This window comes from Sebastes umbrosus, chromosome 19, assembly GCF_015220745.1.
Source record: "Sebastes umbrosus isolate fSebUmb1 chromosome 19, fSebUmb1.pri, whole genome shotgun sequence".
Classification (NCBI taxonomy): domain Eukaryota; kingdom Metazoa; phylum Chordata; class Actinopteri; order Perciformes; family Sebastidae; genus Sebastes; species Sebastes umbrosus.
The window spans coordinates 778,750-800,084 of NC_051287.1; the positions used below are offsets into that span (position 1 = coordinate 778,750).

Consider the following 21,335-nt stretch of genomic DNA (forward strand, 5'->3'; position numbering starts at 1 on the left):
ATATTTCCATCCTTTGCGTGTGTCCACCCTTGTATAGGGGGGGTATATAAACTGCTTTGGAAAACAATTCGTCAACAAAAAGGAAAATTATACAATAATTTATTTTGTATTAAAACCATAAATTTGCCCCAAAATAAACAAAAACATTTAAACAAATCCATGGAAGTAAATATACATTTTTTTTTTTATAATTTTAACTTTTAAATACTTCAAATATGTTTCAGTAATAAACATGTTTACAGAAAATATAGAGAAATTCTAAATTATAAAAATACCCAGAGGATTTTCCCAAAATGTTTTTTTCACAGCAGAAATACAGAAAATTACACTCAAATATAAAATCATCCCACATTTAAACCAGTAAATATGTGCATTCTGGAAAGATTCACCAACAATTTGAACACAAAATTACACAAACTGATAAAACTGTTGATCAACAGATCAATAACATAAACACAGTTTACCCATAATGCAACATTCTTTCATAAAACAGAAAAAAAACTTCATTTTGTTGAAACAAACAGAACAGCAGTAACAGGAAGTCCCATCCGAACTGTGATTGACAGTCACCATGGAAACGCCCACACACATTCATTAAACAGCTGACGACTAGTTTGGTCCCTTTTTGTTGCCATAGCAACCGACAAAAGTTACATTTCAGTGTTTTCTCAGATATTTTTAATTAAAAAATATATATATCTATATATGTATCTCTGTCTTTGACCTTTAACCTTTAGACTGACCTGTTTCTTTAACCTGTTAGCTCGTAGAAGAATATTTCTATATTTATAGTATAAAAGTGTAAATATTGTCACATTTTATTGACCTTTAACCTTCAAAGAAAAGATTAAACTCCTTCATTCGCCCACTTTTACATTTTTTTCTTTTTTTAATTTATAGTTTTTTAAGAAATAATTTAATTCTTTGTTTATTCTTTTATTGCTTTTCCCTTTTTATTTTATGTTTTCCAGCATTACATGTTGATTTATATATTTTCATCTTTAACAGGTGAATTATATATATATATTTGTATATATATATATATATATATATATATATATATATATATATATATATATTTGTATATATATATATTTGTATATATATATATATATATATATATATATATATATATGATAACGTTTCGGGCTCTCAGAAAGTTCCGAAGGTTTGATTCTTAGAAACGTTCATCTATCTTTGTTATTTTTATTTAATTTTATATTTCTATATCAGGGCTGTCGATTGATTAAAATAGTTAATCATGACAGTTCTAAATGAACCTTAAAGGTGTCAGTATTTAATCCTCTTATCAACATGGGAGTGGACAAATACGCTGCTTTATGTAAATGTATGTATATATTTTAGGCGATAATAACGCAGTCGATCTTTTCGGAGGTTGTCGCGGCTCAGTTTTAAATCTAGAGTGAAGATCCTGGTTTCATATTTATAGTTGCCTGTTGGGCTGCATTTAGCATAAAACAATATGCTCCAATCATAACATGGCAAACTGCAGCCCAACAGGCAACAACAGCTGTCAGTGTGTCAGTGTGCTGACTTGACTATGACTTGCCCCAAACTGCATGTGATGATCATAAAGTGGGCATGTCTGTAAAGGGGAGACTCGTGGGTACCCATAGAACCCATTTACATTCACTGATCTGGAGGTCAGAGGTCAAGGGACCCCTTTGAACATGGACATGACAGTTTATCCTCTCCAAGGTTTAGTGTCAGTTTGGAGCGTTATTTAACTCCTTCATGACCAGCTAGTCTGACATGGTTGGTACCGATGGATTCATCAAGTTTATAGTTTCACATGAAACTTTTTAATGAGATTTTTCAGACTTTTCTTCGGCCTTTTTTCAGACAGCCGTAGTTTCTAATCATCTTTAACATTTCAAGTTGCCTTTTTCAGTTTAGATTTGAGTGTTAAACTGATAATCCTTCGTATATCTGCAGTCTAGTAGGTTCTGATTGGCTCGTGGTGTCAGTGATCAAAAAAGTGGAAACATTTTACGTTCTTGTCTTTTAGTCCATCTCCACGCGGAAAGCGCTGATTTCCATCGGTCGCAGGTGAGTGACGCGTGGCGCCGGCTGCTCCGGCTCGTCGTCGTCTCGCAGCAGAGTGAGACCCGACCGGCGGACCGAACGCAGCTGAAGAGGAGAGAAGAGATCATCCAGATTCACCTGGAAACACAGAAATATGAAATCAGCTCAGAGACGTGAAAACAGACGACGAGCTCAAGAATCAGAATAAAACTCATGTTAATTAAAATGCAATAAAACAATTTTAGAAAAATGTATTAAAGAAAATACAGAAGAACAAAAATAATTAACAGAATTAAAAAAGGAAAAAACTAATTATTTTTTTTAAAGTAACTGTCATTTTAAAAACGTTAATTAAAATTATTGTGAAGTAAATCATTGTAAAAAATAAATAATGTGTGTGTGTGTTGTGTTCACCTCCTCGTGCGCGCTCCACGTGCACTGCAGCGGCGGCTCGGGGGCGGAGCTACAGTCAAAACCCTTTCTGTGGAGGAGGAGAGCCACTTCCTGTGACGGACTTCCTGCTTCCTGTTTACCACAAAAACACAGAAGACAAACATTTATTTGTTTTGATGTTCAACAGGTTTAAAAAACGTCTTTGAGTTGTTTTCACGTCGTTGATCCGCAGAGTTTAACCTCTAACGAGCCAACGTTTCGTCCTCCGGCAACTTTGGAAAAACATTTTCATTATAAAAATCAGGAAGACTTTCCCAGAATGCAACGGGGTCACAACATCTCTAATGCTGCGTTCAGACCAAAGCAAAGTTACACCTCACTTTACTCGCGCCAGTTGGACCATATTGGAGGAGGAGCTCGTCTCCATGCATACCAACAACAATTCCTCCATCAGCCGTGGAAATAACCTCTGTAGCTGCTGTGTTCATGTTGGTGAAGTCCCAGATATGTCAGAAAACCAAACACCGTCGTGTCTGGTTCATAACGTCACCCGGCGGCGAGCTGTATTCACATCCAGTGACATCACACTGACTGTATCTAGCAGACGCACGTTGTATCGGCAAGAATCTGACGATGCAGATCATGATACAGGCGGAACGATTCAATATATTGAGATTTGTTTGTGTCATAGCATAAAAAAATACACCATGTTAGAATAAACAAACTGCATGTGATGATCATAAAGTGGGCATGTCTGTAAAGGGGAGACTCGTAGGTACCCAGAGAACCCATTTACATTCACTGATCTGGAGGTCAGAGGTCAAGGGACCCCTTTGAACATGGACATGACAGTTTATCATCTCCAAGGTTTAGTGTTAGTTTGGAGCGTTATTTAACCTCCTTCATGACCAGCTAGTCTGACCTGGTTGGTACCGATGGATTCATCAGGTTCTAGAGTTTCAGATGATACCAGGATCTGACTTTTCTTCTGCCTTTTTTTTTGGACTTTTTTCTGATATTTATCTGACTTTTTTGCCATAGATTTTCTAGTTTCATAAGATACCAGTATCTTCAGTATCTTAAAACTGAGCCCGCTACAACCTCCGAAAGATCGGACAGCGGCCAGGCCCGACGGCGGACCATCGGATTTATAAGAGGTTAATTAAAAAAATCAACACAGTGTCGCACAACATCATATCACGATACTCATGTGTTTCAATATTTTCTTACACCCCTAATATGAACCCAAACTAAACTGTGATTTAATATCAATAAACGGATCAAAATGATGCTGAAATAACTACATCATGATGCCGATCAGTAAAAAGTCTGAATTCATGCTTTGTCAGGTCTGTTACCATGACGACAAGCAGACGACTGTTAAAATGCTTGTTTTCTGAATGGAGTCTGGATGGATCAGTGCCAGGCGATGCAGCTGCTCCATCAACACTCAACATCACGTCATCTAGAGACGTTGTGGGTTCTACCACAGACAGTCTGGTCTGGTTTCTGCTCTCCGGACAGAGATGATGGACTATCGGAGCTCCTGAAGTTTTCCCGTGTTTGTTTAGTTATTATTTTATAAGTGAATTTGTGAAAACATTTTAGTATATGTGAGTAATTCCCCTCCAGGTGTTTCCAGGTGTTTCCAGGTGTTTTCAGGTGTTTTCAGGTGTTACCTTCGAGTCTTCCAGCGTCCTCAGGTTCAGCAGGTGAACGTCGCACGGCAGCGACAAGCGGAGCGGCAGGAAGGGGCGGAGCTTCGGCGCCACGCTGTCGCTAGGGGCGACCATGGTGATTGGCGGGTGGCAGAGGGAGAGCGAGGTCAGGTGGGCGAGCAGTGACAGGTGTTCCACTGAGGCTCCTCCCACTTCCTGTTACACAAAAAATAAACAGAATATATAAAATATATACAAACCAAAAACTAAATAACAAATATAATAGAAATAATAATAAATAAAAACTGAGGAAAGAAAAACATAAAAAATTAAACGCATTGGAAAATGGCAGCGTCAAAAGGTTCAGATCCAAACTAACGTATTAATAATTGTATATTATATATACATATATATATATGTATATATAATATATGATTGTTTGTAATTCTTTATTCCTTCATAATGTTTTGTTTTTGCTGCTTTAGTTAAACAGTGTTATTGAACTTTAATGTTTTAAAGTTGTTTTGAAGCAGAAATCGTTCAGCTGCTTCCTGAAATTAAATGAATCTGGAGCCCACCGTGTGTCACTTCTTACAGTACGTAGGGGAATATTTTACATATATCATAGTGATTTATTGTGTCCACATGTTTATACGGAAGACCTGGAAGGCCAGAAAATAGTTTTTTCTAGTGATCCATTTCCTAAGTCTGATCTACATTATTTTCTCTCCTGAGTTTAAGACTTTAGAACAAGATAATCTGTCAAAGTTACTTCTTTGTCCGTGAAACAGGTACAATATTTTAAGGTAATTCTTTTTTTCATTTGTCTTTTAGGCAGATTTTCCCAAGTTACTTTTTTTTTTGCCTCTCAGGGAATACGGATGAAAATTGGCATCAGCTAATGGGGATTCTTTTAAATACATAAATAAATAAAAAAATTAAGTTGATGAGACTTTAAACTGTCGTCAGTAACGGATTCATCTATAAATTATAGCCCCGCCCCCCTCACCTGAGCCCCACCCCCTCATCTGAGCCCCGCCCTCCTCACCTGAGCCCCACCCCCTCATCTGAGCCCCGCCCCCTCACCTGAGCCCCGCCCCTCCTGTCCTCCAGCAGCAGGTGGTAGAGACTCGCCGTCAGCTTGTTGTCGGTGATGCCCTGACCAAGTCCACGGTTATCATCCTGCTGCAGCCGCCGGTCCAACACCACCTCCAGCTCACCTGCACAGGTCAGAGGTCACAGGTCATATACAGTAATGATTGTTATTATAAACAGACAGAAAAGTTGTCAATAAAATGATGAATTTAGTCAAATTAATCACCAAAAAAATTTAAAAAATCCTGAAAACATGTGACGTAAAAACGGTGAAACGTTGAGACTCACCTGGTCGGAGTGAAGCGACGGCCTGACTTTGAGCCGACAGCAGAGACACACGAGACGTTGCGTCCTGCAGGAACGACGCCGAGGTCATCGGGTAAAAGTTGGCCTGCAGGGGGAGCTTCGACAGCGTCCGGCGCTGCTGCATCTGCACCAATCAGACAGGCAGGGTGAGCGTGTGACATCATCAAACGGTGTGACATCATCAAACGATGTGACATCATCAAACGATGTGACATCATTAAATGGTGTTACATCATTAGAGGTGTGACATTAAATGGTGTGACATCATTAAATGGTGTTACATCATTAAATGGTGTGACATCATTAAATGGTGTAACATCAGAGGTGAGAGGTGTGACATCATTAAAGGTGTGACATCATCAAACTCTGTGACATCATCAAATGGTGTGACATCATTACAGGTGAGAGGTGTGACATCATTAAATGGTGTGACATCATTACAGGTGAGAGGTGTGACATCATTAAATGGTGTGACATCATTAGAGGTGTGAGAAATAAAAGAAGAAGAAAAGGGAGGGAACCTGGAAGCTGTTGAGGTCGGTGTAGAAACGGTTGCCGTTGGCGACGTCGCTGATGAGCCGCATGGCGAGCTCATGGTTGTTTTCTGACCTGATGTCCACCAAGTTGGAAATCTCCAGGGATCTCCCAGCATGCCCTGGGGTGGACGCAGACAATCTTATTGTGAAATGATTCACTCAGATGAATGAAATGAAAACAGAAAGATGAATAAAGCGTTCCGGTCCGGTTACCGTCCAGGTGGTAGAGGCGCACTCTGTGAGTGAAGTGTTGGAAATAGGAAGTGATGTCAGAGAAGACCGGACCTCTGGAGACCCGAACCAGGGGGGGCTCTGAGGACGAGTAGAGCTGCGGGGGGGGGGGGAAACATTTAGTCCTGGTCTGACTGATCTGGTTCAGACTGGTTTGTGGTTCTGGTTCTGGTCTTACCTGGGCCCCCTCCTCCCCAGGCAGGAACAGGTAGGCTCCGCTCTTGTCCCGGATTTTTCTGGTCCCGTACCACAGAAACTGGACCTGGACCTGACGGACCAGACCGGACTGCAGACGGAGCTTCTACATTTCAAAATAAAACGTTTCAGTCATGTTTTAAAGAGTAAAAATAAATAATTAATGTCCTTCTTACAATAACAATTAAAATCAGTAATTGGATTAATAATAACAACAATATAATAATAATAATTATTATAATAATAATAATAACATATTAATTCCATAATTTATGTTACAATTTATCTGATTAAATTAATTTAATATATCATACAATCAAACAAATTGGTACAATTATAATAATTCCATTATTTAAACTTATTTTTTTATATAATTGTATTTTATTTTATTTTGTACTTTAGGGGTACATATACATTTTGGGGTTTTGATTAATTAATAAAACTTTCCACTGAAAATATTTGTGGTTTGTTATAATTTTATATAATTTATTTATTATTTTTCTTAATTTAATTTACTTGAATTTGTTGTGATTTTTTTCACCCATATTCAGTTAATGAAACATGTTGCTGTTAAATAGACTCTGGACAGACTTTTATTTTGAAAGGTCTCACCTGCAGCAGGCCGGTCTCTGGGGAGCTCCAGATTTGGATGTGCTTGTTGCTAAGCGACAGGGGGGCGTCGGCCTCAGGTCCTTCTGGGCGGGACACTTGAAAGTGTTCGGTCTGGATGGTCGGCGGGTTGCCGCGGCGATGGAAGGTGTACCGAGCCCGTTGGGCGGAGCCATCGGAGACTTTGGTCACATGATACACGACGAGTGACAGAGGAGGAAGTTCGGCCACGAAGTCGAGCTGGAGGTGAAAACAGAGAACGATAAGAGAACAAAGAATCGATAAGAAGTGAAAGTCCATGAAACGTTTCATTGCAACGTCAGCGTCCAGCAGCAGAGCTACGCTGCCGCCATTTTGGACTGAAAGAGACAACCAGACGCCGGTAAAACGTCCTCCTACAAAGAGACGTACAAAAGTAAAACTACATTATTTTATTCTATTGTCATATTCTACTGAAATGGCCTGTGACGAACAATAACATATTCTAAATATAATAAGTGTTTTCAGTCCAAAATGGCGGCAGCGGCTGTTGTCAAAAAAGCACTGGAGTTTCGTCTCTTTGCTTCTAAACTCTTTGGTGAAATATAAAAGTTACTGTTGCTCTGTTGTGATTGGACAATCACTGTTCAGGGGAGGGGCTAACCATTAACCAGGAATAATAAACACATTAAAACAAGTTAAAAATTATATATATATAAATATATAAATATATATATATGAAATATAATATATATAATATACAATTTATAATAACAAAAAAATTTAATAATTAATCACGCAAAATAAAAATGAGAAATTAAAGATAAAAAAAACTTGAACCTGGAAGGATTGTGTGGACGCCCGACTCGGCTCCGCCCACACCGCAGAGATCTGCGCAGCCATTGGTCGACCAGTTTCTGCGTCGACAACACGAGCGTCCACAGAGTCGACTACGACGCTGATGACGGACGATCGGAGCTGCTCCGTCGGGTTGAAGATCACTAGTGACCTGAAACAAAAACAAAAAATACGATTTTAAATTATATTTCAATAAAATAACAATGTTTACAGATGTTATTTACACGTCTGGCGCTGCTTTGATTGATAAAAAAAACGAACATGTGTCATTAATAAATCAACAGAAAATAAGATAGTAAGCTGGTCTGACTCCGCCTCTGCCCTCTGTAAGCCCCGCCCCCTCACCTGGGCTCATCACTGAGCGTGAGCGGCGTCTTCTGAGGCAGAGCGTCCTGCGCTGACATCACATCATCCTGAAAAACAGATATCACAATATCAACCTCTGAGGCACCATTTATTAAATACCACGGTGACGTGTTAGTCACCATGGTGACGTGTTTAGTGTTCGGAGCGTTAAGTGGAGGCAGAATAACTCTCTGAGTTAACGCTTGTTTTTTTAACAACTGAATAAAATGCTGGTTTCTCTCAACATGTGCCGTCACTCTCTCTCCAGCATCACCTCTGGATCTCTCTAGTTAACTCTCCTTCAGTAAAGTCAGTCACAAAGAGAGACGGACAATATCAGAGAAGCGTTTCAGAGACGGAGAGAAAGGGTTGCTAATAGATTAGCCTTCTGCTAACAGCAGCTAACGGCTCACGTTAGCTGCTGTTAGCATCAGGCTAAATATTAGCATCATTTCCTCTCCGTCTCTGAAACGTTTCTCTGATATTGTAGCTCTAGAGCTCCAATCACAGTTACTCATCTCTAATGTCTGTGATCTGGATTCAGACAACAACACAGAGGACATTTAGATGTGGAGCTTTAGCCCACTGCTAGCGTTAGCCTCCAGCTACTGTTAGCCCACTGCTAGCGTTAGCCTCCAGCTAATGTTAGCCCACTGCTAGTGTTAGCCTCCAGCTAATGTTAGCCCACTGCTAGCGTTAGCCTCCAGCTAATGTTAGCCCACTGCTAGCGTTAGCCTCCAGCTAATGTTAGCCCACTGCTAGCGTTAGCCTCCAGCTAATGTTAGCCCACTGCTAGCGTTAGCCTCCAGCTAATGTTAGCCCACTGCTAGCGTTAGCCTCCAGCTAATGTTAGCCCACTGCTAGCGTTAGCCTCCAGCTAATGTTAGCCCACTGCTAGCATTAGCCTCCAGCTAATGTTAGCCCACTGCTAGCGTTAGCCTCCAGCTAATGTTAGCCCACTGCTAGCGTTAGCCTCCAGTCTTTCCTTAGTTTAGCCTCCAGCTAACACCGTGATGTCATCATGACGTCATCATGACGTCTATATGTCACGATAAGATACAAATATCACATAAAATATACTGTACAGGACAATAGTGAAAGACGTGATGGGGTCAAAGGTCACCATTTGCATGAAGGGTTTTGATTGGTCGTGGTGGTACTGGCTCTTGTCCAATAGCAGCAGCCAGTGGGCGGAGCTCTGCAGCACCTGGTGCAGGTTCAGGATGGAGTGAAACAACCTGCAAAATAAAATCTGTTTTAGTTCAAACTAGGAATTTGTTTTCGTTCATTTTCAATTAGAAGACTTTTGATTTTCTTTATTTTTGAATTCAGAAATTGTACTTGTTTTTCATTCATTTTATTTCATTAATTGACTTTATTCAAACTGCAAATGTGAGATTACATTGAATGATTTATGATTTATTAGTCTGCTTTTTCCCTGCACTGTAAAAACTATTGACTTTACATGAGAACTAAAGACATCTCACAACTTAACAACATAAATAATGGCTGAGAAACGACACTACGACACAACGTTAATGATACGCTCTTCCAATGGGAGTGATGGGAAATTAATGTTAGAAGCTAATGCTAAATGAATGGGTATGATGGGAAGCTAATGCTAGCTGCTCACACTAAGCGAGGCGGTACCTGTTACCGTTGCCAGCGGCGACGCCGTCCTTCAACGGAGAGCATGGAGGGACAAATGAGACAAAACACATGCTAACGCTAAAGACGCTAAAGAGTTCCAGGTGCTACGATGCTAACACTGATTTGTTATCGGCAAATGTAACGAAGGATACATTAAAAAATCTGAAATATTAAAAAAATAATCATGAAGGAACACAACTGAAAATATCTCAACAAACCAAATTTACGATAAACGTTTATAAGGTAACAAGCTCGAATTACCTAAATAAGAGTGGTCAAATTATTACGTGCTAACATGCTAACATATTCATGTCCTACATATTTTGCCTTCCATTCCCAAAGCTGACTACGCCAACATGCTAACAGGAAGTAGCCACCTGGTGCCGTAGTCGACCACCACGTGGTCGCGGGCTGTGCCGGTGACGGCGTCGTGGTGCTGGAATAGCGCCAGGTTCCGCCTCCCCGTCGTCAGACGCTCGAAGTGTTCGCGCACCGGATAATCTGCCGCCAGACGACCGTCGCCACTGAAACGACGCATTTCAGCCAACGTCAAGCTGAAGAGGATTTCTGTCGCCCTGTCGGAGAGAAAGAAAGAAAACATTTATAGATCAACAGAAAGATTCAGACATTTAGAAATAAACGGAACAAACTGTGCAAATGTGTATTCAGAATCTCTGTGTGGGATCTGATTTGTAATGTACGCATTTATAGATTAATGTACGCATTTACAGATTAATGTACGCATTTACAGATTAATGTATGCATTTACAAATTAATGTACGCATTTACAGATTTGTCTACACATTTACAGATTAATGTACGCATTTACAGATTAATGTACGCATTTACAGATTAATGTACGCATTTACAGATTAATGTACGCATTTACAGATTAATGTACGCATTTACAGATTAATGTATGCATATACAGATTAATGTACGCATTTACAGATTAATGTACGCATTTACAGATTAATGTATGTATATACAGATTAATGTACACATTTACATATTAATGTACGCATTTACATATTAATGTACGCATTTACGAATTTGTCTACACATTTACATATTAATGTACGCATTTACAAATTTGTCTACACATTTACATATTAATGTACGCATTTACAGATTATTGTACGCATTTACAGATTAACGTACGCATTTACAGATTAATGTACGCATTAACAGATTTGTCTACGCATTTGCAAAACTCAATACACTTGGCAAATCTGAATACCATTTTTCTTTTACACATTTACAAATCTTAAACACAAAGTATGAAATAAAGACTGATAAATATATAAATATAAAATAAAATACACTGTAGAAACATGTTATGTACCTGACTCGTGTAAAATAAATGAGACAACGTACCTGAGCGTGGCCTCCAGCGTTCTGTCGAGGCGTTTGTAAAACGGTCTGGAGGTGAAGTATCCGCTCCAGTAATGATCGTCACGGTCTGCGTACGTGAAAAAGTCGCCGCGAAGTGTCGGCAGAGTCGTTCCTGCCGCGCTCAAGCGCCGATGAAGAGCTTCAAAGTAATCTGAGAGAGTCCCGAAACGAGCCTGAAAAAAGACAGGAGAAGAAGAAGAACTGAACTCTACATTTAAAGACTAGTATACTAGTACAGTATGAGATTGTAATACTAGTACAGTAGGAGGTTGTAGTACTAGTACAGTATGAGATTGTAATACTAGTACAGTAGGAGGTTGTAGTACTAGTACAGTATGAGGTTGTATTTCTAGTACAGTATGACGTTGTAGTACTAGTACAGTATGACGTTGTAGTACTAGTACAGTATGAGGTTGTAGTACTAGTACAGTAGGAGGTTGTAGTACTAGTACAGTATGAGATTGTAATACTAGTACAGTAGGAGGTTGTAGTACTAGTACAGTATGAGATTGTAATACTAGTACAGTAGGAGGTTGTAGTACTAGTACAGTATGAGATTGTAATACTAGTACAGTAGGAGGTTGTAGTACTAGTACAGTATGAGGTTGTATTTCTAGTACAGTATGAGGTTGTAGTACTAGTACAGTATGAGGTTGTATTTCTAGTACAGTATGACGTTGTAGTACTAGTACAGTATGAGGTTGTATTTCTAGTACAGTATGACGTTGTAGTACTAGTACAGTATGAGGTTGTAGTACTAGTACAGTATGAGGTTGTAGTACTAGTACAGTAGGAGGTTGTAGTACTAGTACAGTAGGAGGTTGTAGTACTAGTACAGTAGGAGGTTGTAGTACTACTACAGTAGGAGGTTGTAGTACTAGTACAGTAGGAGGTTGTAGTACTAGTACAGTATGACGTTGTAGTACTAGTACAGTAGGAGGTTGTAGTACTAGTACAGTAGGAGGTTGTAGTACTAGTACAGTAGGAGGTTGTAGTACTACTACAGTAGGAGGTTGTAGTACTAGTACAGTAGGAGGTTGTAGTACTAGTACAGTAGGAGGTTGTAGTACTAGTACAGTAGGAGGTGTTCACCTTGATGTGGAGCTCCGGGTGTTGGTTGAAGTAGTCGAAGAGTTTCTGGTAGTTGCTGAACTGAGCGTCCCACTCGGTGGACTCCACAAATCGAAAGTCGTCGCCGAGCGGAACGAGAAGAACTGGAGAACGAAAGAGACGAGACTTCTGTCGGTACTGATCCAACAGGACGAGAGCTCTGAGAGGACAGACGGGGACAAGAGAAACAAGGAGAAAAGTCAGGAACCTCAAAGTTACAGAAGTCCATTCAGAAATCAGCAGTTTGAAGGAAACACTTCGTGAAACCACTGCAATTGTTTTTATTAATATGAGCTTATAATATATTATTACACGGCGTTGTTGAATACTCGATTCTGATTGGTCAATCACAGCGTTCTTTATAGCAGACCGTCGCTACGTATAACAGACCTTTACTACGTATAACAGACCGTTGCTATGTATAACAGACCGTTGCTACGTATAACAGACTGTTGCTACGTATAACAGACCTTTACTACATATAACAGACCATTGCTACCTATAACAGACCGTTGCTATGTATAACAGACCGTTGCTACGTATAACAGACCGTTGCTATGTATAACAGACCGTTGCTACGTATAACAGACCGTTGCTACGTATAACAGACCGTTGCTACCTTTAACAGACCGTTGCTATGTATAACAGACCGTTGCTATGTATAACAGACCGTTGTTACGTATAACAGACCATTGCTACCTTTAACAGACCGTTGCTATGTATAACAGACCGTTGCTACGTATAACAGACCGTTGCTACGTATAACAGACCGTTGCTACGTATAACAGAACGTTGCTACGTATAACAGACCGTTGCTACGTATAACAGACCGTTGCTACGTATAACAGACCGTTGCTATGTATAACAGACCGTCGCTACTTATAACAGACCATCACTACCTATAACAGACCGTTGCTACGTATAACAGATCGTTGCTATGGACGCAGCTCTGATGTCGGACTCTGGAGGACCGTTTTTGTGTCATATTATTGATTACTTCAGTAAGTAGCCGTGTAATACGCGGGATAACGTACAGTTAGCGGGTCATTGTTGTGTTCGCCCTGTTGGGGTTTATTTCACAACCATGCCCGGCTCGTTGTACATTCTCCCTTACTTATAATATATATGATATAATATAATATATTTTATTAAGGTAATAAATATTGATTATTGTTATTTCTGGCCCCGCCCCCCTGCTTACCTATCCTCGACATTCTGCTCTGTGATTGGCCGCGGCGGTATCTTCCATGGACAGAAGACCCGCCCCCCCAGGCGGTGGAAATCGAACTGACAGCAGACCGCCGGGTTCGGACCACACGTGTGCGGTACGTCGTAGCTGTAGAACGGCATCATGTGACACGTGATGTCACTGCGGGGGGAGGAGTCTGACATACAGGAAGTGGGCGGAGTTAGAGAAACAAAGCAAAGCTTTCCATATTTTACCCAAAATGTAAATCTAATCTCACAGAAATATCTAAGAAATAATCCTAAAACTAAAGGCTATTTCCTCTCAAAAGAAATTAAAAGTTTTTCATATTTTTTTTTTTCCAAAATTTTTTATTAAACCAATTTATTTTTAGTCAAATCTTAATTTTTTTAACTAATACGATTTAATAATTTTGACCAATTTTACCTCAATGTTTTTCTATTCAAATTTGATTTCAAATTACAAATTTTGATTTAAAGTTTTTTTTTCATTTAATTTTTTTATTTTTAATTCCACAGAGACATTTTTTAATAAATCAATTTATTTTTTAACAAAGACATGAATGTTAACAATTTTCAAGTTATTATAACACCATATATTTTTTTACAAATTTTGATAATTTGGACCAATTTTACCTTAATGTTTTTCTTTACTTAAAATATTTACATTTGTTTTAATGTAATTTATTCAAATTGAAATTTGTTTAAAATTAAAATGTTTGTATTTTATTGTTTGTGTATAATTTTATATCTCTTGGATTATATTGTATGATCTTATTTATTTTGATTTATTATTTGTATATTTTCTCATTCTTCTGTTTTACTTTCTTTTGTTTACTTTTTTTGCGTAAGCACTTATTAACAATTACTATTATTATTATTCAAATTATAATTAAAAATCCTCCTTCACTTTTCTTTTAATATTGTTTCAATAATTTTTGCTGTTAATTCTTAATTCATTTTATATCTTAATTTTATTATAAAACATTTATATTTTTCTGTCTCTGTTCATTATGCCCATTATACCCACCCCAGCTCTGTCGCCATTGAAACTCGAGCGTCTGTTGCCGGGCGAAGTGCTTCTTGACGGCGTAGTGAACGCGTTGGATGATCATGTTGCTAAGTCCCGCCCCCTTCAGCAGGTAGGCCATAGAGGGGGAGTGGCCAAACGGATCCACCGCCCAACCGCTGCTCGGCTTCACACCTGGACAAAGAGATCAAGTTTACAGCGGCGATGCGTTAAACGACGTCGCTACCAGCGAGAGGACATGAAGCGTCGAGGAGGTGACATGAACCCAGGTGTCGCTGGATCCACTGGTGTCCCTCGATCAGCTGATCCAACAGAGCGAAGTAGTGAGAGTTTGCTTCGTCGGCCATCACCCAGCCGCCCGTCACCAGCTCCAGCTGACCCGCCCTCACCAGGCTGACCAATCACAGAGCAGCAAACACACACAACAAGAGAAGAAGAAGACACGACTTCAAACGAGGGAAAATCAATAAATACATTAAATAATGACAAACACAACATTAAATAAGTAACTTTAAATAATAGTAAATTAAAACTATAAAAATGAACTAAACATGATGAATAAACCACAATAATGTAATTTAAACTAAAATTTAAAAGCAATAATTAAAGCAGCGATGAACGCACAAGTTAGACGTTATTTCCTGCGTGGATTGAGTGGGATAGGAAATAACGTATTGCATACAGGGAGAAAAAATCACTCAAAATTAAAAATGTCCGACTTCCTGTTGGGTTTAGAGCGTGGCCCCAAGAGACTTTTTTCTAAGTCTACGTGCGATACATGTGGCTAAAAAATCTCGTACATCTAGGTGAAACGTACCGCGAGGGCTGCTTCGTTGAAATTTTGTAGGGTGCGCTATCGAGCTCCCTTGCCACACCAAAGCACAGAAACCAATCCGTTAACACATTACAGCACTTCTAATGAGTCGGACAAGTTTCGTTTGTTTTTAAGCAACATTAGCACCTCAAAAACAACTTCCTGTTTCATGGCGAACAAAGCATCACCCCGGCAATGGCATCTCACAAAAATTCAAAAGCTTACTCGTCTGGCATCGTGAAGGTCGTACCGATTTTTTGTGAGAAATGAAATATAAAGAGATGAAAGGGACTGAAAATGAAGCTAAACTGAGAAAATCTACATTTTATAAACAGATAAATAGTTGTTTTTTCCACTTCTAGTGTGTTTCTACGACGGAGTATCAGGACCACATCCAGGACAAAAATAAATATGAGATTTAGAGAGTAAAGTTGTAATATTATGAGACGAGTACATTTATTTTATATATAATTATAAATTTAATATTACGACTTTTTTTCTTGTAAAGTTATGACTATTATCGTAATCAGAGATTTGTTTTCTACCTCAGTGTGGCCCTGATATGGTAAAGAATTATGAATGAAGATGAAAACATTTTTTAACAGTAATTTTTTTTAATCAAATCATTTTTTATTTGTTTATTTTGCCCGTTTTTTCTTTTGATGTTTTATTATAATTTATTTTTATTTTTCATGTTTTCCAGATTTTGTTTTTGTTTGTGGAATCTTCAGTCAGAGATGTGGGATGAAAAGTAGAAGCTGAAGTTACCGTTTGACCATCTCTCTCTTCTGCTCGTCGATGTCGTCCCACCATTTAGAGAAATAACTGACTTCTGCCCAAATCATCTTCCTCCTGATGAACAGAGAATACGATGCTGTCAGTTACACAAACCTGATACCGCCACGTCCCTTCAGTCTTCCTTCGTCCAACATTACTGATCCAGACATCTCTACATATCTGACAGAATCCCGTCAGGCTGAGTGTTGTCTGTAAATAACCAACTGTTTGATCTACAGGCTGAGATTTAGTTGGAGACGACAGTCTGATGCTGCTAGAACGTTAATGTACGACTGCATTACTGCAGCAGACTCTCACTCAAACTAATAGCGCAAAAATATTAGTAAAATATCAGAAAAATAATAACTTAGCAGACATACATTTATAAAATATCCCAAAAAATATTAGAAAATATCAGAAAAATAATAACTTAGCAGACATACATTTATAAAATATCCCAAAAAATATTAGAAAATATCAGAAAAATAATAAATTATCAGACATAAATTTAAAAAATATCCCAAAAATAGTTAAAATAAATGAGCTTCACTTTTAACAGCTGCAACATTAAAGTGATGAACAAACAAAATATCCCAAAAATATTAGTTAAATATCAGAAAAATAATAAATTTTCAGACCAAAATGTGTAAAATATCCCCAAAAAATATTCAGGAAATATCAGGAAAATATTAGTTAAAGGGACTGTTTGTAACTTTTTAAGCGTATAAATGTACCGGGTCGGGACACATGCGCGCTCGCACTGGACGCTGACGTTGACATGGAACGAACTATAGACTTTCACTTCTTATCAATATGCTGAACGATCTTTGGTCTAAACTTTGAGATCAGTAGAAATAAAACAAGATGGAGATGAAGAGGAGTACCTGCTGTCTTCAGTCAGCTTGATCAACATGTTGTTGAGGATATGTTTCGTCTGGTCGTCATAATAACGGTCAAACGTCTTCAACCAGCCTGAAACACACACACACACACACACGCACGCACGCACACACACACACACACTGAAACTACTTCATCTAAATGCACTGATTATTTGAGTATTTAAAGGTGTCGCTGGTGGTTTCTCACCGGGGTCGTTGTGTGAGTGAGGAACCAGAAGAATTTCCAGCGGTTGCTCGTCCCACTCGTTGCCTTGGTAACTGATCTCAAAACCTTGTTTCCAGGCGCCGCCGTCGGTATTATCGAACGGCAGGAGGTCGTAAACGTCCAGCAGCTGCAACGCAAAACAACCTTTAATACATTTAATCAACTATACACAGAATATTCTGTATACTACTACATATATTTACTAACGTGTACTTTTTATTCAAAGCTACAAAACAAGTTACTTTCTTTCATTACAGCACTTTAAAAACACAAAGTACCTTTAATACTACATTAAATACACTCTTCATCATATATTTAACCCACGTAAATATCAGGTAAAATATATAAATGTACAAAACAAACTTATATTTGTGTTATACTGCTTCCCTTCTTCTTACAGCGAACACGTTTACACACAGTATCAGAGTACTACTGTAAAAAATACTTTGATGAACCTGAAACGTAACGTGTTACGTTACAAATTACTTCTTTTTCATGCATTTTATAATCTTAAATTAAAATCTTCGAAACCTATTTAAATACGAGGTCAAATATTTTAAAAGTACACATATTATAACTAAATTAAAATACCTCAAATCTCCTCAAATGATATTAGAAAATAAAATAATAAATTATCAGATGTAAATTTGTAAAATATCCCCAAAATAATTAAAATAAAATGAGCTCCACTTTTACGAACTGCAACATTAAAGTGATGAACAAACAAAATATCCCAAAAAAATAATACATTTTCAGACAAAAAAATATTGGGAGAATTTCAGAAAAATATTAGTTAAGTATTAGACATAAATGTTAAATATCCAGAATAATAACAGTACAATATCTAAATATTTAATTATGAGGTCAAATATTTTAAAAGTACACACATTATAACTTAATTAAAATACCTCAAATCTCATGAAAAGATATTAGAAAATAAAATAATAAATAATGAAAATAACTTACACATTCTCATGTTCAGAATAACACATGAAAAACCTGCTACTATTAAAAATAATACTTTAAATACCTTCTAAAAACTGCATAAGTCTTTCATTTTAATTCAGATGTATTGTACAAATTTATATTATAATTTTCTTCATTCATGTTCGTGATATTTGCAGTACTTCATTTTATTTTTTATTTCATGTTTTTATTGTTGTTTATTGCACCAAAACACCAAAGAAAATTCCTTGTATGTGAAAACCAACTAATCCGGATTTACTTCTTATATTCTTAAATACACGAGGGCTTCAAATATTTAATTGCAATTAATCGCAAATTAATCGCACAATTTTTGAGATTTGTCGCGTTAGTTTCACGATACCTTTCACAGCCCTTACATGATCACTAAATAAACTGGTACTATTAAAAAAAAAATACTTTAAATAACTTCAACACAGTTCCAAAGTATTATTGTAAAAACAGCTGTTAGCGTATGCTAAGCTAACCTGCACTCCGTCGGCTCCGCCCTTCATCTCTTTGGCCAATCGGCAGCCAGGCAGCTCGGCAGCTCGGCTGTGGGCGGAGTCTGAGCTCACATTGGCTCCTCCTCCTCCTCTCGTTGTTTTCCATGATGCTTTGTGGTGGAACAGCGAGTCACGCAGCTCCACAACCAGACGGTTGTTGTCGCCAAGGAGACGCTCCAACCTGTCAATCTTCTGCTTGAGGCGGGACAAATCCTAAAAGATGTTGATTGATTTTATTATTATTATTTATTAAACCAACAACGACAAAATCTTTAACTACAAACTGAAAAATGTTTATCAGCGTTTTTAAATTTCAACATATATTTTTTTTTCTAGATGTGGAAGTCTATCTAAGTTTAATTATATCCCTCTTTCTCTGTCAGTAACCATGGTGACGTGTTCAGTGGTAGTTGAGAAAGTTAACATGAACTCCAGCTAACACCGTGATGTCATCATGATGTCATCACTAAAAAGGTTTTCCTTTACTTAGGAAAAAGTAGAAATATCACCTCTAAAAATACAAGTAAAAATCCTGCATTCAAAATGTTACTTAAGTAAAAGTAGAAAAATATTATCAGCAAAACATCAAAAATAAAAGTTCTCATTGTAATTATAGAATATTATAGTATTCTGTTTTTTCAGTCAGTTTGCACATTACCATAAAAACATGTTATTTTTATGTCAAATGTTACTATAAATGTAGTGGAGTAAAAGTGTCACGTAGCATAAAATGTAAATACGCAGGTTAAGTACAAGTACATCAAAATTGTACTTAAGAACAGTAGTTGAGTAAATGTGTGTAGTTACAGTACACCACTGGTAAACCGACACTTTATTATGAAATTCCACTGAATCAGTGACTGTTGTTGCTAAAAGATCAGAAACTAGAATCAGTCTCACGTCGTCCCCCTGTCCATCAGGTGTCTCCAGGCGCTGCTGAAGCTCCGCCCCCTGCATCAGCTCCAGCCTGCGGTACAGTGACATCACCGCCACGCAGAAGACCCCGCCCACCAGCACGGCCAGCAGTCGACTCCTCTTCATCGCTGAGAAACCAGTAAGAAACCAGCAGAAAGGGTTAACGAGATCTTAAGACATTTAACACTTTGAAACAGCGACGGTCAGAAACAAATGATTCGTTCTGAAACCCGGAAAAAAAAGATCGAAAAATGTCCAAAAAATTTCAGAAACTGTCCCAAACAATTCCCCAAAATGTCCCAAAAATGTCTAAAAAAAATCGAAAAAATGTCCCAAAACTTTCCAATAAGCAGTCTGAAAAAAATGTCTGAAAAGAATTATCCCAAAAATGTAAAAAAAAAAAAAGTCTGAAAAATGTCAGAAAATGTCCCAAAAATGTCCTACAAAAGTCCTACAATTAATCTAATAGTTGCTGCAGATTAAACTAGTCAAAAGGATATAAAGGATAATACAACATTAAAACAGCAGTAATATTAATCCAGAATAGATAATAGGAAAACACTGAGCACTGACACATCAGTACTTTTACTGGACACGACTTTAACTCCGTTTAGATGATAATACTGACATACTTTTACTGCAGTAAGGTTTTAAATATACTTTTACTCGTAGTGGAGTATTTTCTTAGCGTGGTATTAGTACTTTTACTGCAGTAAAAGTTATGAATACTGCTGTAACATTAGTTTACACTCTATTTAACACTTTAACAGATAAAACAATGAATCATAATTTACAAAAAAGCCTGTGTCAAACTTATAAAATATACATTTGAAATGCTCTGCAATAATAATACTGCTTTAAAAACAAATAATGAACAAATACAAAATATTTTGTATAATTCCTAAAAAAAAGTCTGAAAATTGTCCCAAAAATATCCGAAAAAAAGTCCAAGAATTTCTGAAAACTTTCCAATAAGCAGTCTGAAAAAAGTCTGAAAAGAATTATCCCAAAAATGTAAAAAAAAATGTCTCAAAAATATCCTACAAAAGTCCAAAAATGTCCAAAGAATGTCCTACAATCAATGTAATAGTTGCTGCAGATTAAAGTAGTCACCAGGATATAAAGGAGTTTTAATACAACATTAAAACAGCAGTAACATGAATCCAGAATAGATCATAGGAAACACATCAGCCTGTCAAACTTAGAAAATATACATTTGAAATGCTCTGCAATAATAATACTATTTTTAAAAAAAAATAATGAACAAATACAAAATATTTTGTATAATTGCTGCTGCTGACTGACCTAATAACCGCTCCTGCAGGTCAAACAGCGGCGCAGATACAATTAATTAATGAAAGTTATGTTTTGAATTCAAACTTTGCTCGCTGAACTTCCGGGTTGTAAACAGCAGCAGGTCTCGCGCTCAGGTGAGTCTCGAGCTGTGTCTCACCTGCTCGCTGACGGAGCTTCTCACTGAGGTTTCCCGCTGAAAAACACAATTAAAATAAATGAATGTTTTTATTGTTAGAGTGGAATAAAGTGAGCTGGTCGCAGCGCGAGATCAGGCTGCTGCTGGTTTTGCTTCCGGTTTGATTCAGCTGACTCAGC

At 37.7% G+C, this 21,335-nt stretch overlaps 1 protein-coding gene across 2 annotated transcripts; it reads right to left on the reverse strand.

Moving 5' to 3' along the window:
* Positions 1 to 1,861: 1,861 nt before the first annotated feature.
* Positions 1,862 to 21,335, reverse strand: man2a1 (mannosidase, alpha, class 2A, member 1). Of its 2 annotated transcripts, none has more exons than XM_037751786.1 (24): positions 21,178 to 21,335; positions 19,710 to 19,852; positions 18,792 to 19,022; positions 17,323 to 17,467; positions 17,118 to 17,205; positions 16,225 to 16,308; positions 14,908 to 15,035; positions 14,643 to 14,816; positions 13,608 to 13,791; positions 12,389 to 12,566; positions 11,279 to 11,469; positions 10,279 to 10,476; positions 9,375 to 9,489; positions 8,252 to 8,319; positions 7,889 to 8,057; positions 7,073 to 7,309; positions 6,444 to 6,566; positions 6,248 to 6,362; positions 6,020 to 6,153; positions 5,481 to 5,622; positions 5,184 to 5,317; positions 4,119 to 4,313; positions 2,461 to 2,571; positions 1,862 to 2,184 (listed from the first exon to the last, which is right to left on the reverse strand). In XM_037751786.1, exons 2-24 carry the CDS (start codon positions 19,848 to 19,850, stop codon positions 2,026 to 2,028), a joined length of 3,444 nt encoding a protein of 1,147 aa, XP_037607714.1. In that variant the 5' UTR covers positions 19,851 to 19,852; positions 21,178 to 21,335; the 3' UTR covers positions 1,862 to 2,025. The 2 variants fall into 2 exon arrangements, with proteins under 2 accessions (XP_037607714.1, XP_037607715.1); XM_037751787.1 differs by lacking the exon at positions 21,178 to 21,335 and adding an exon at positions 21,030 to 21,161.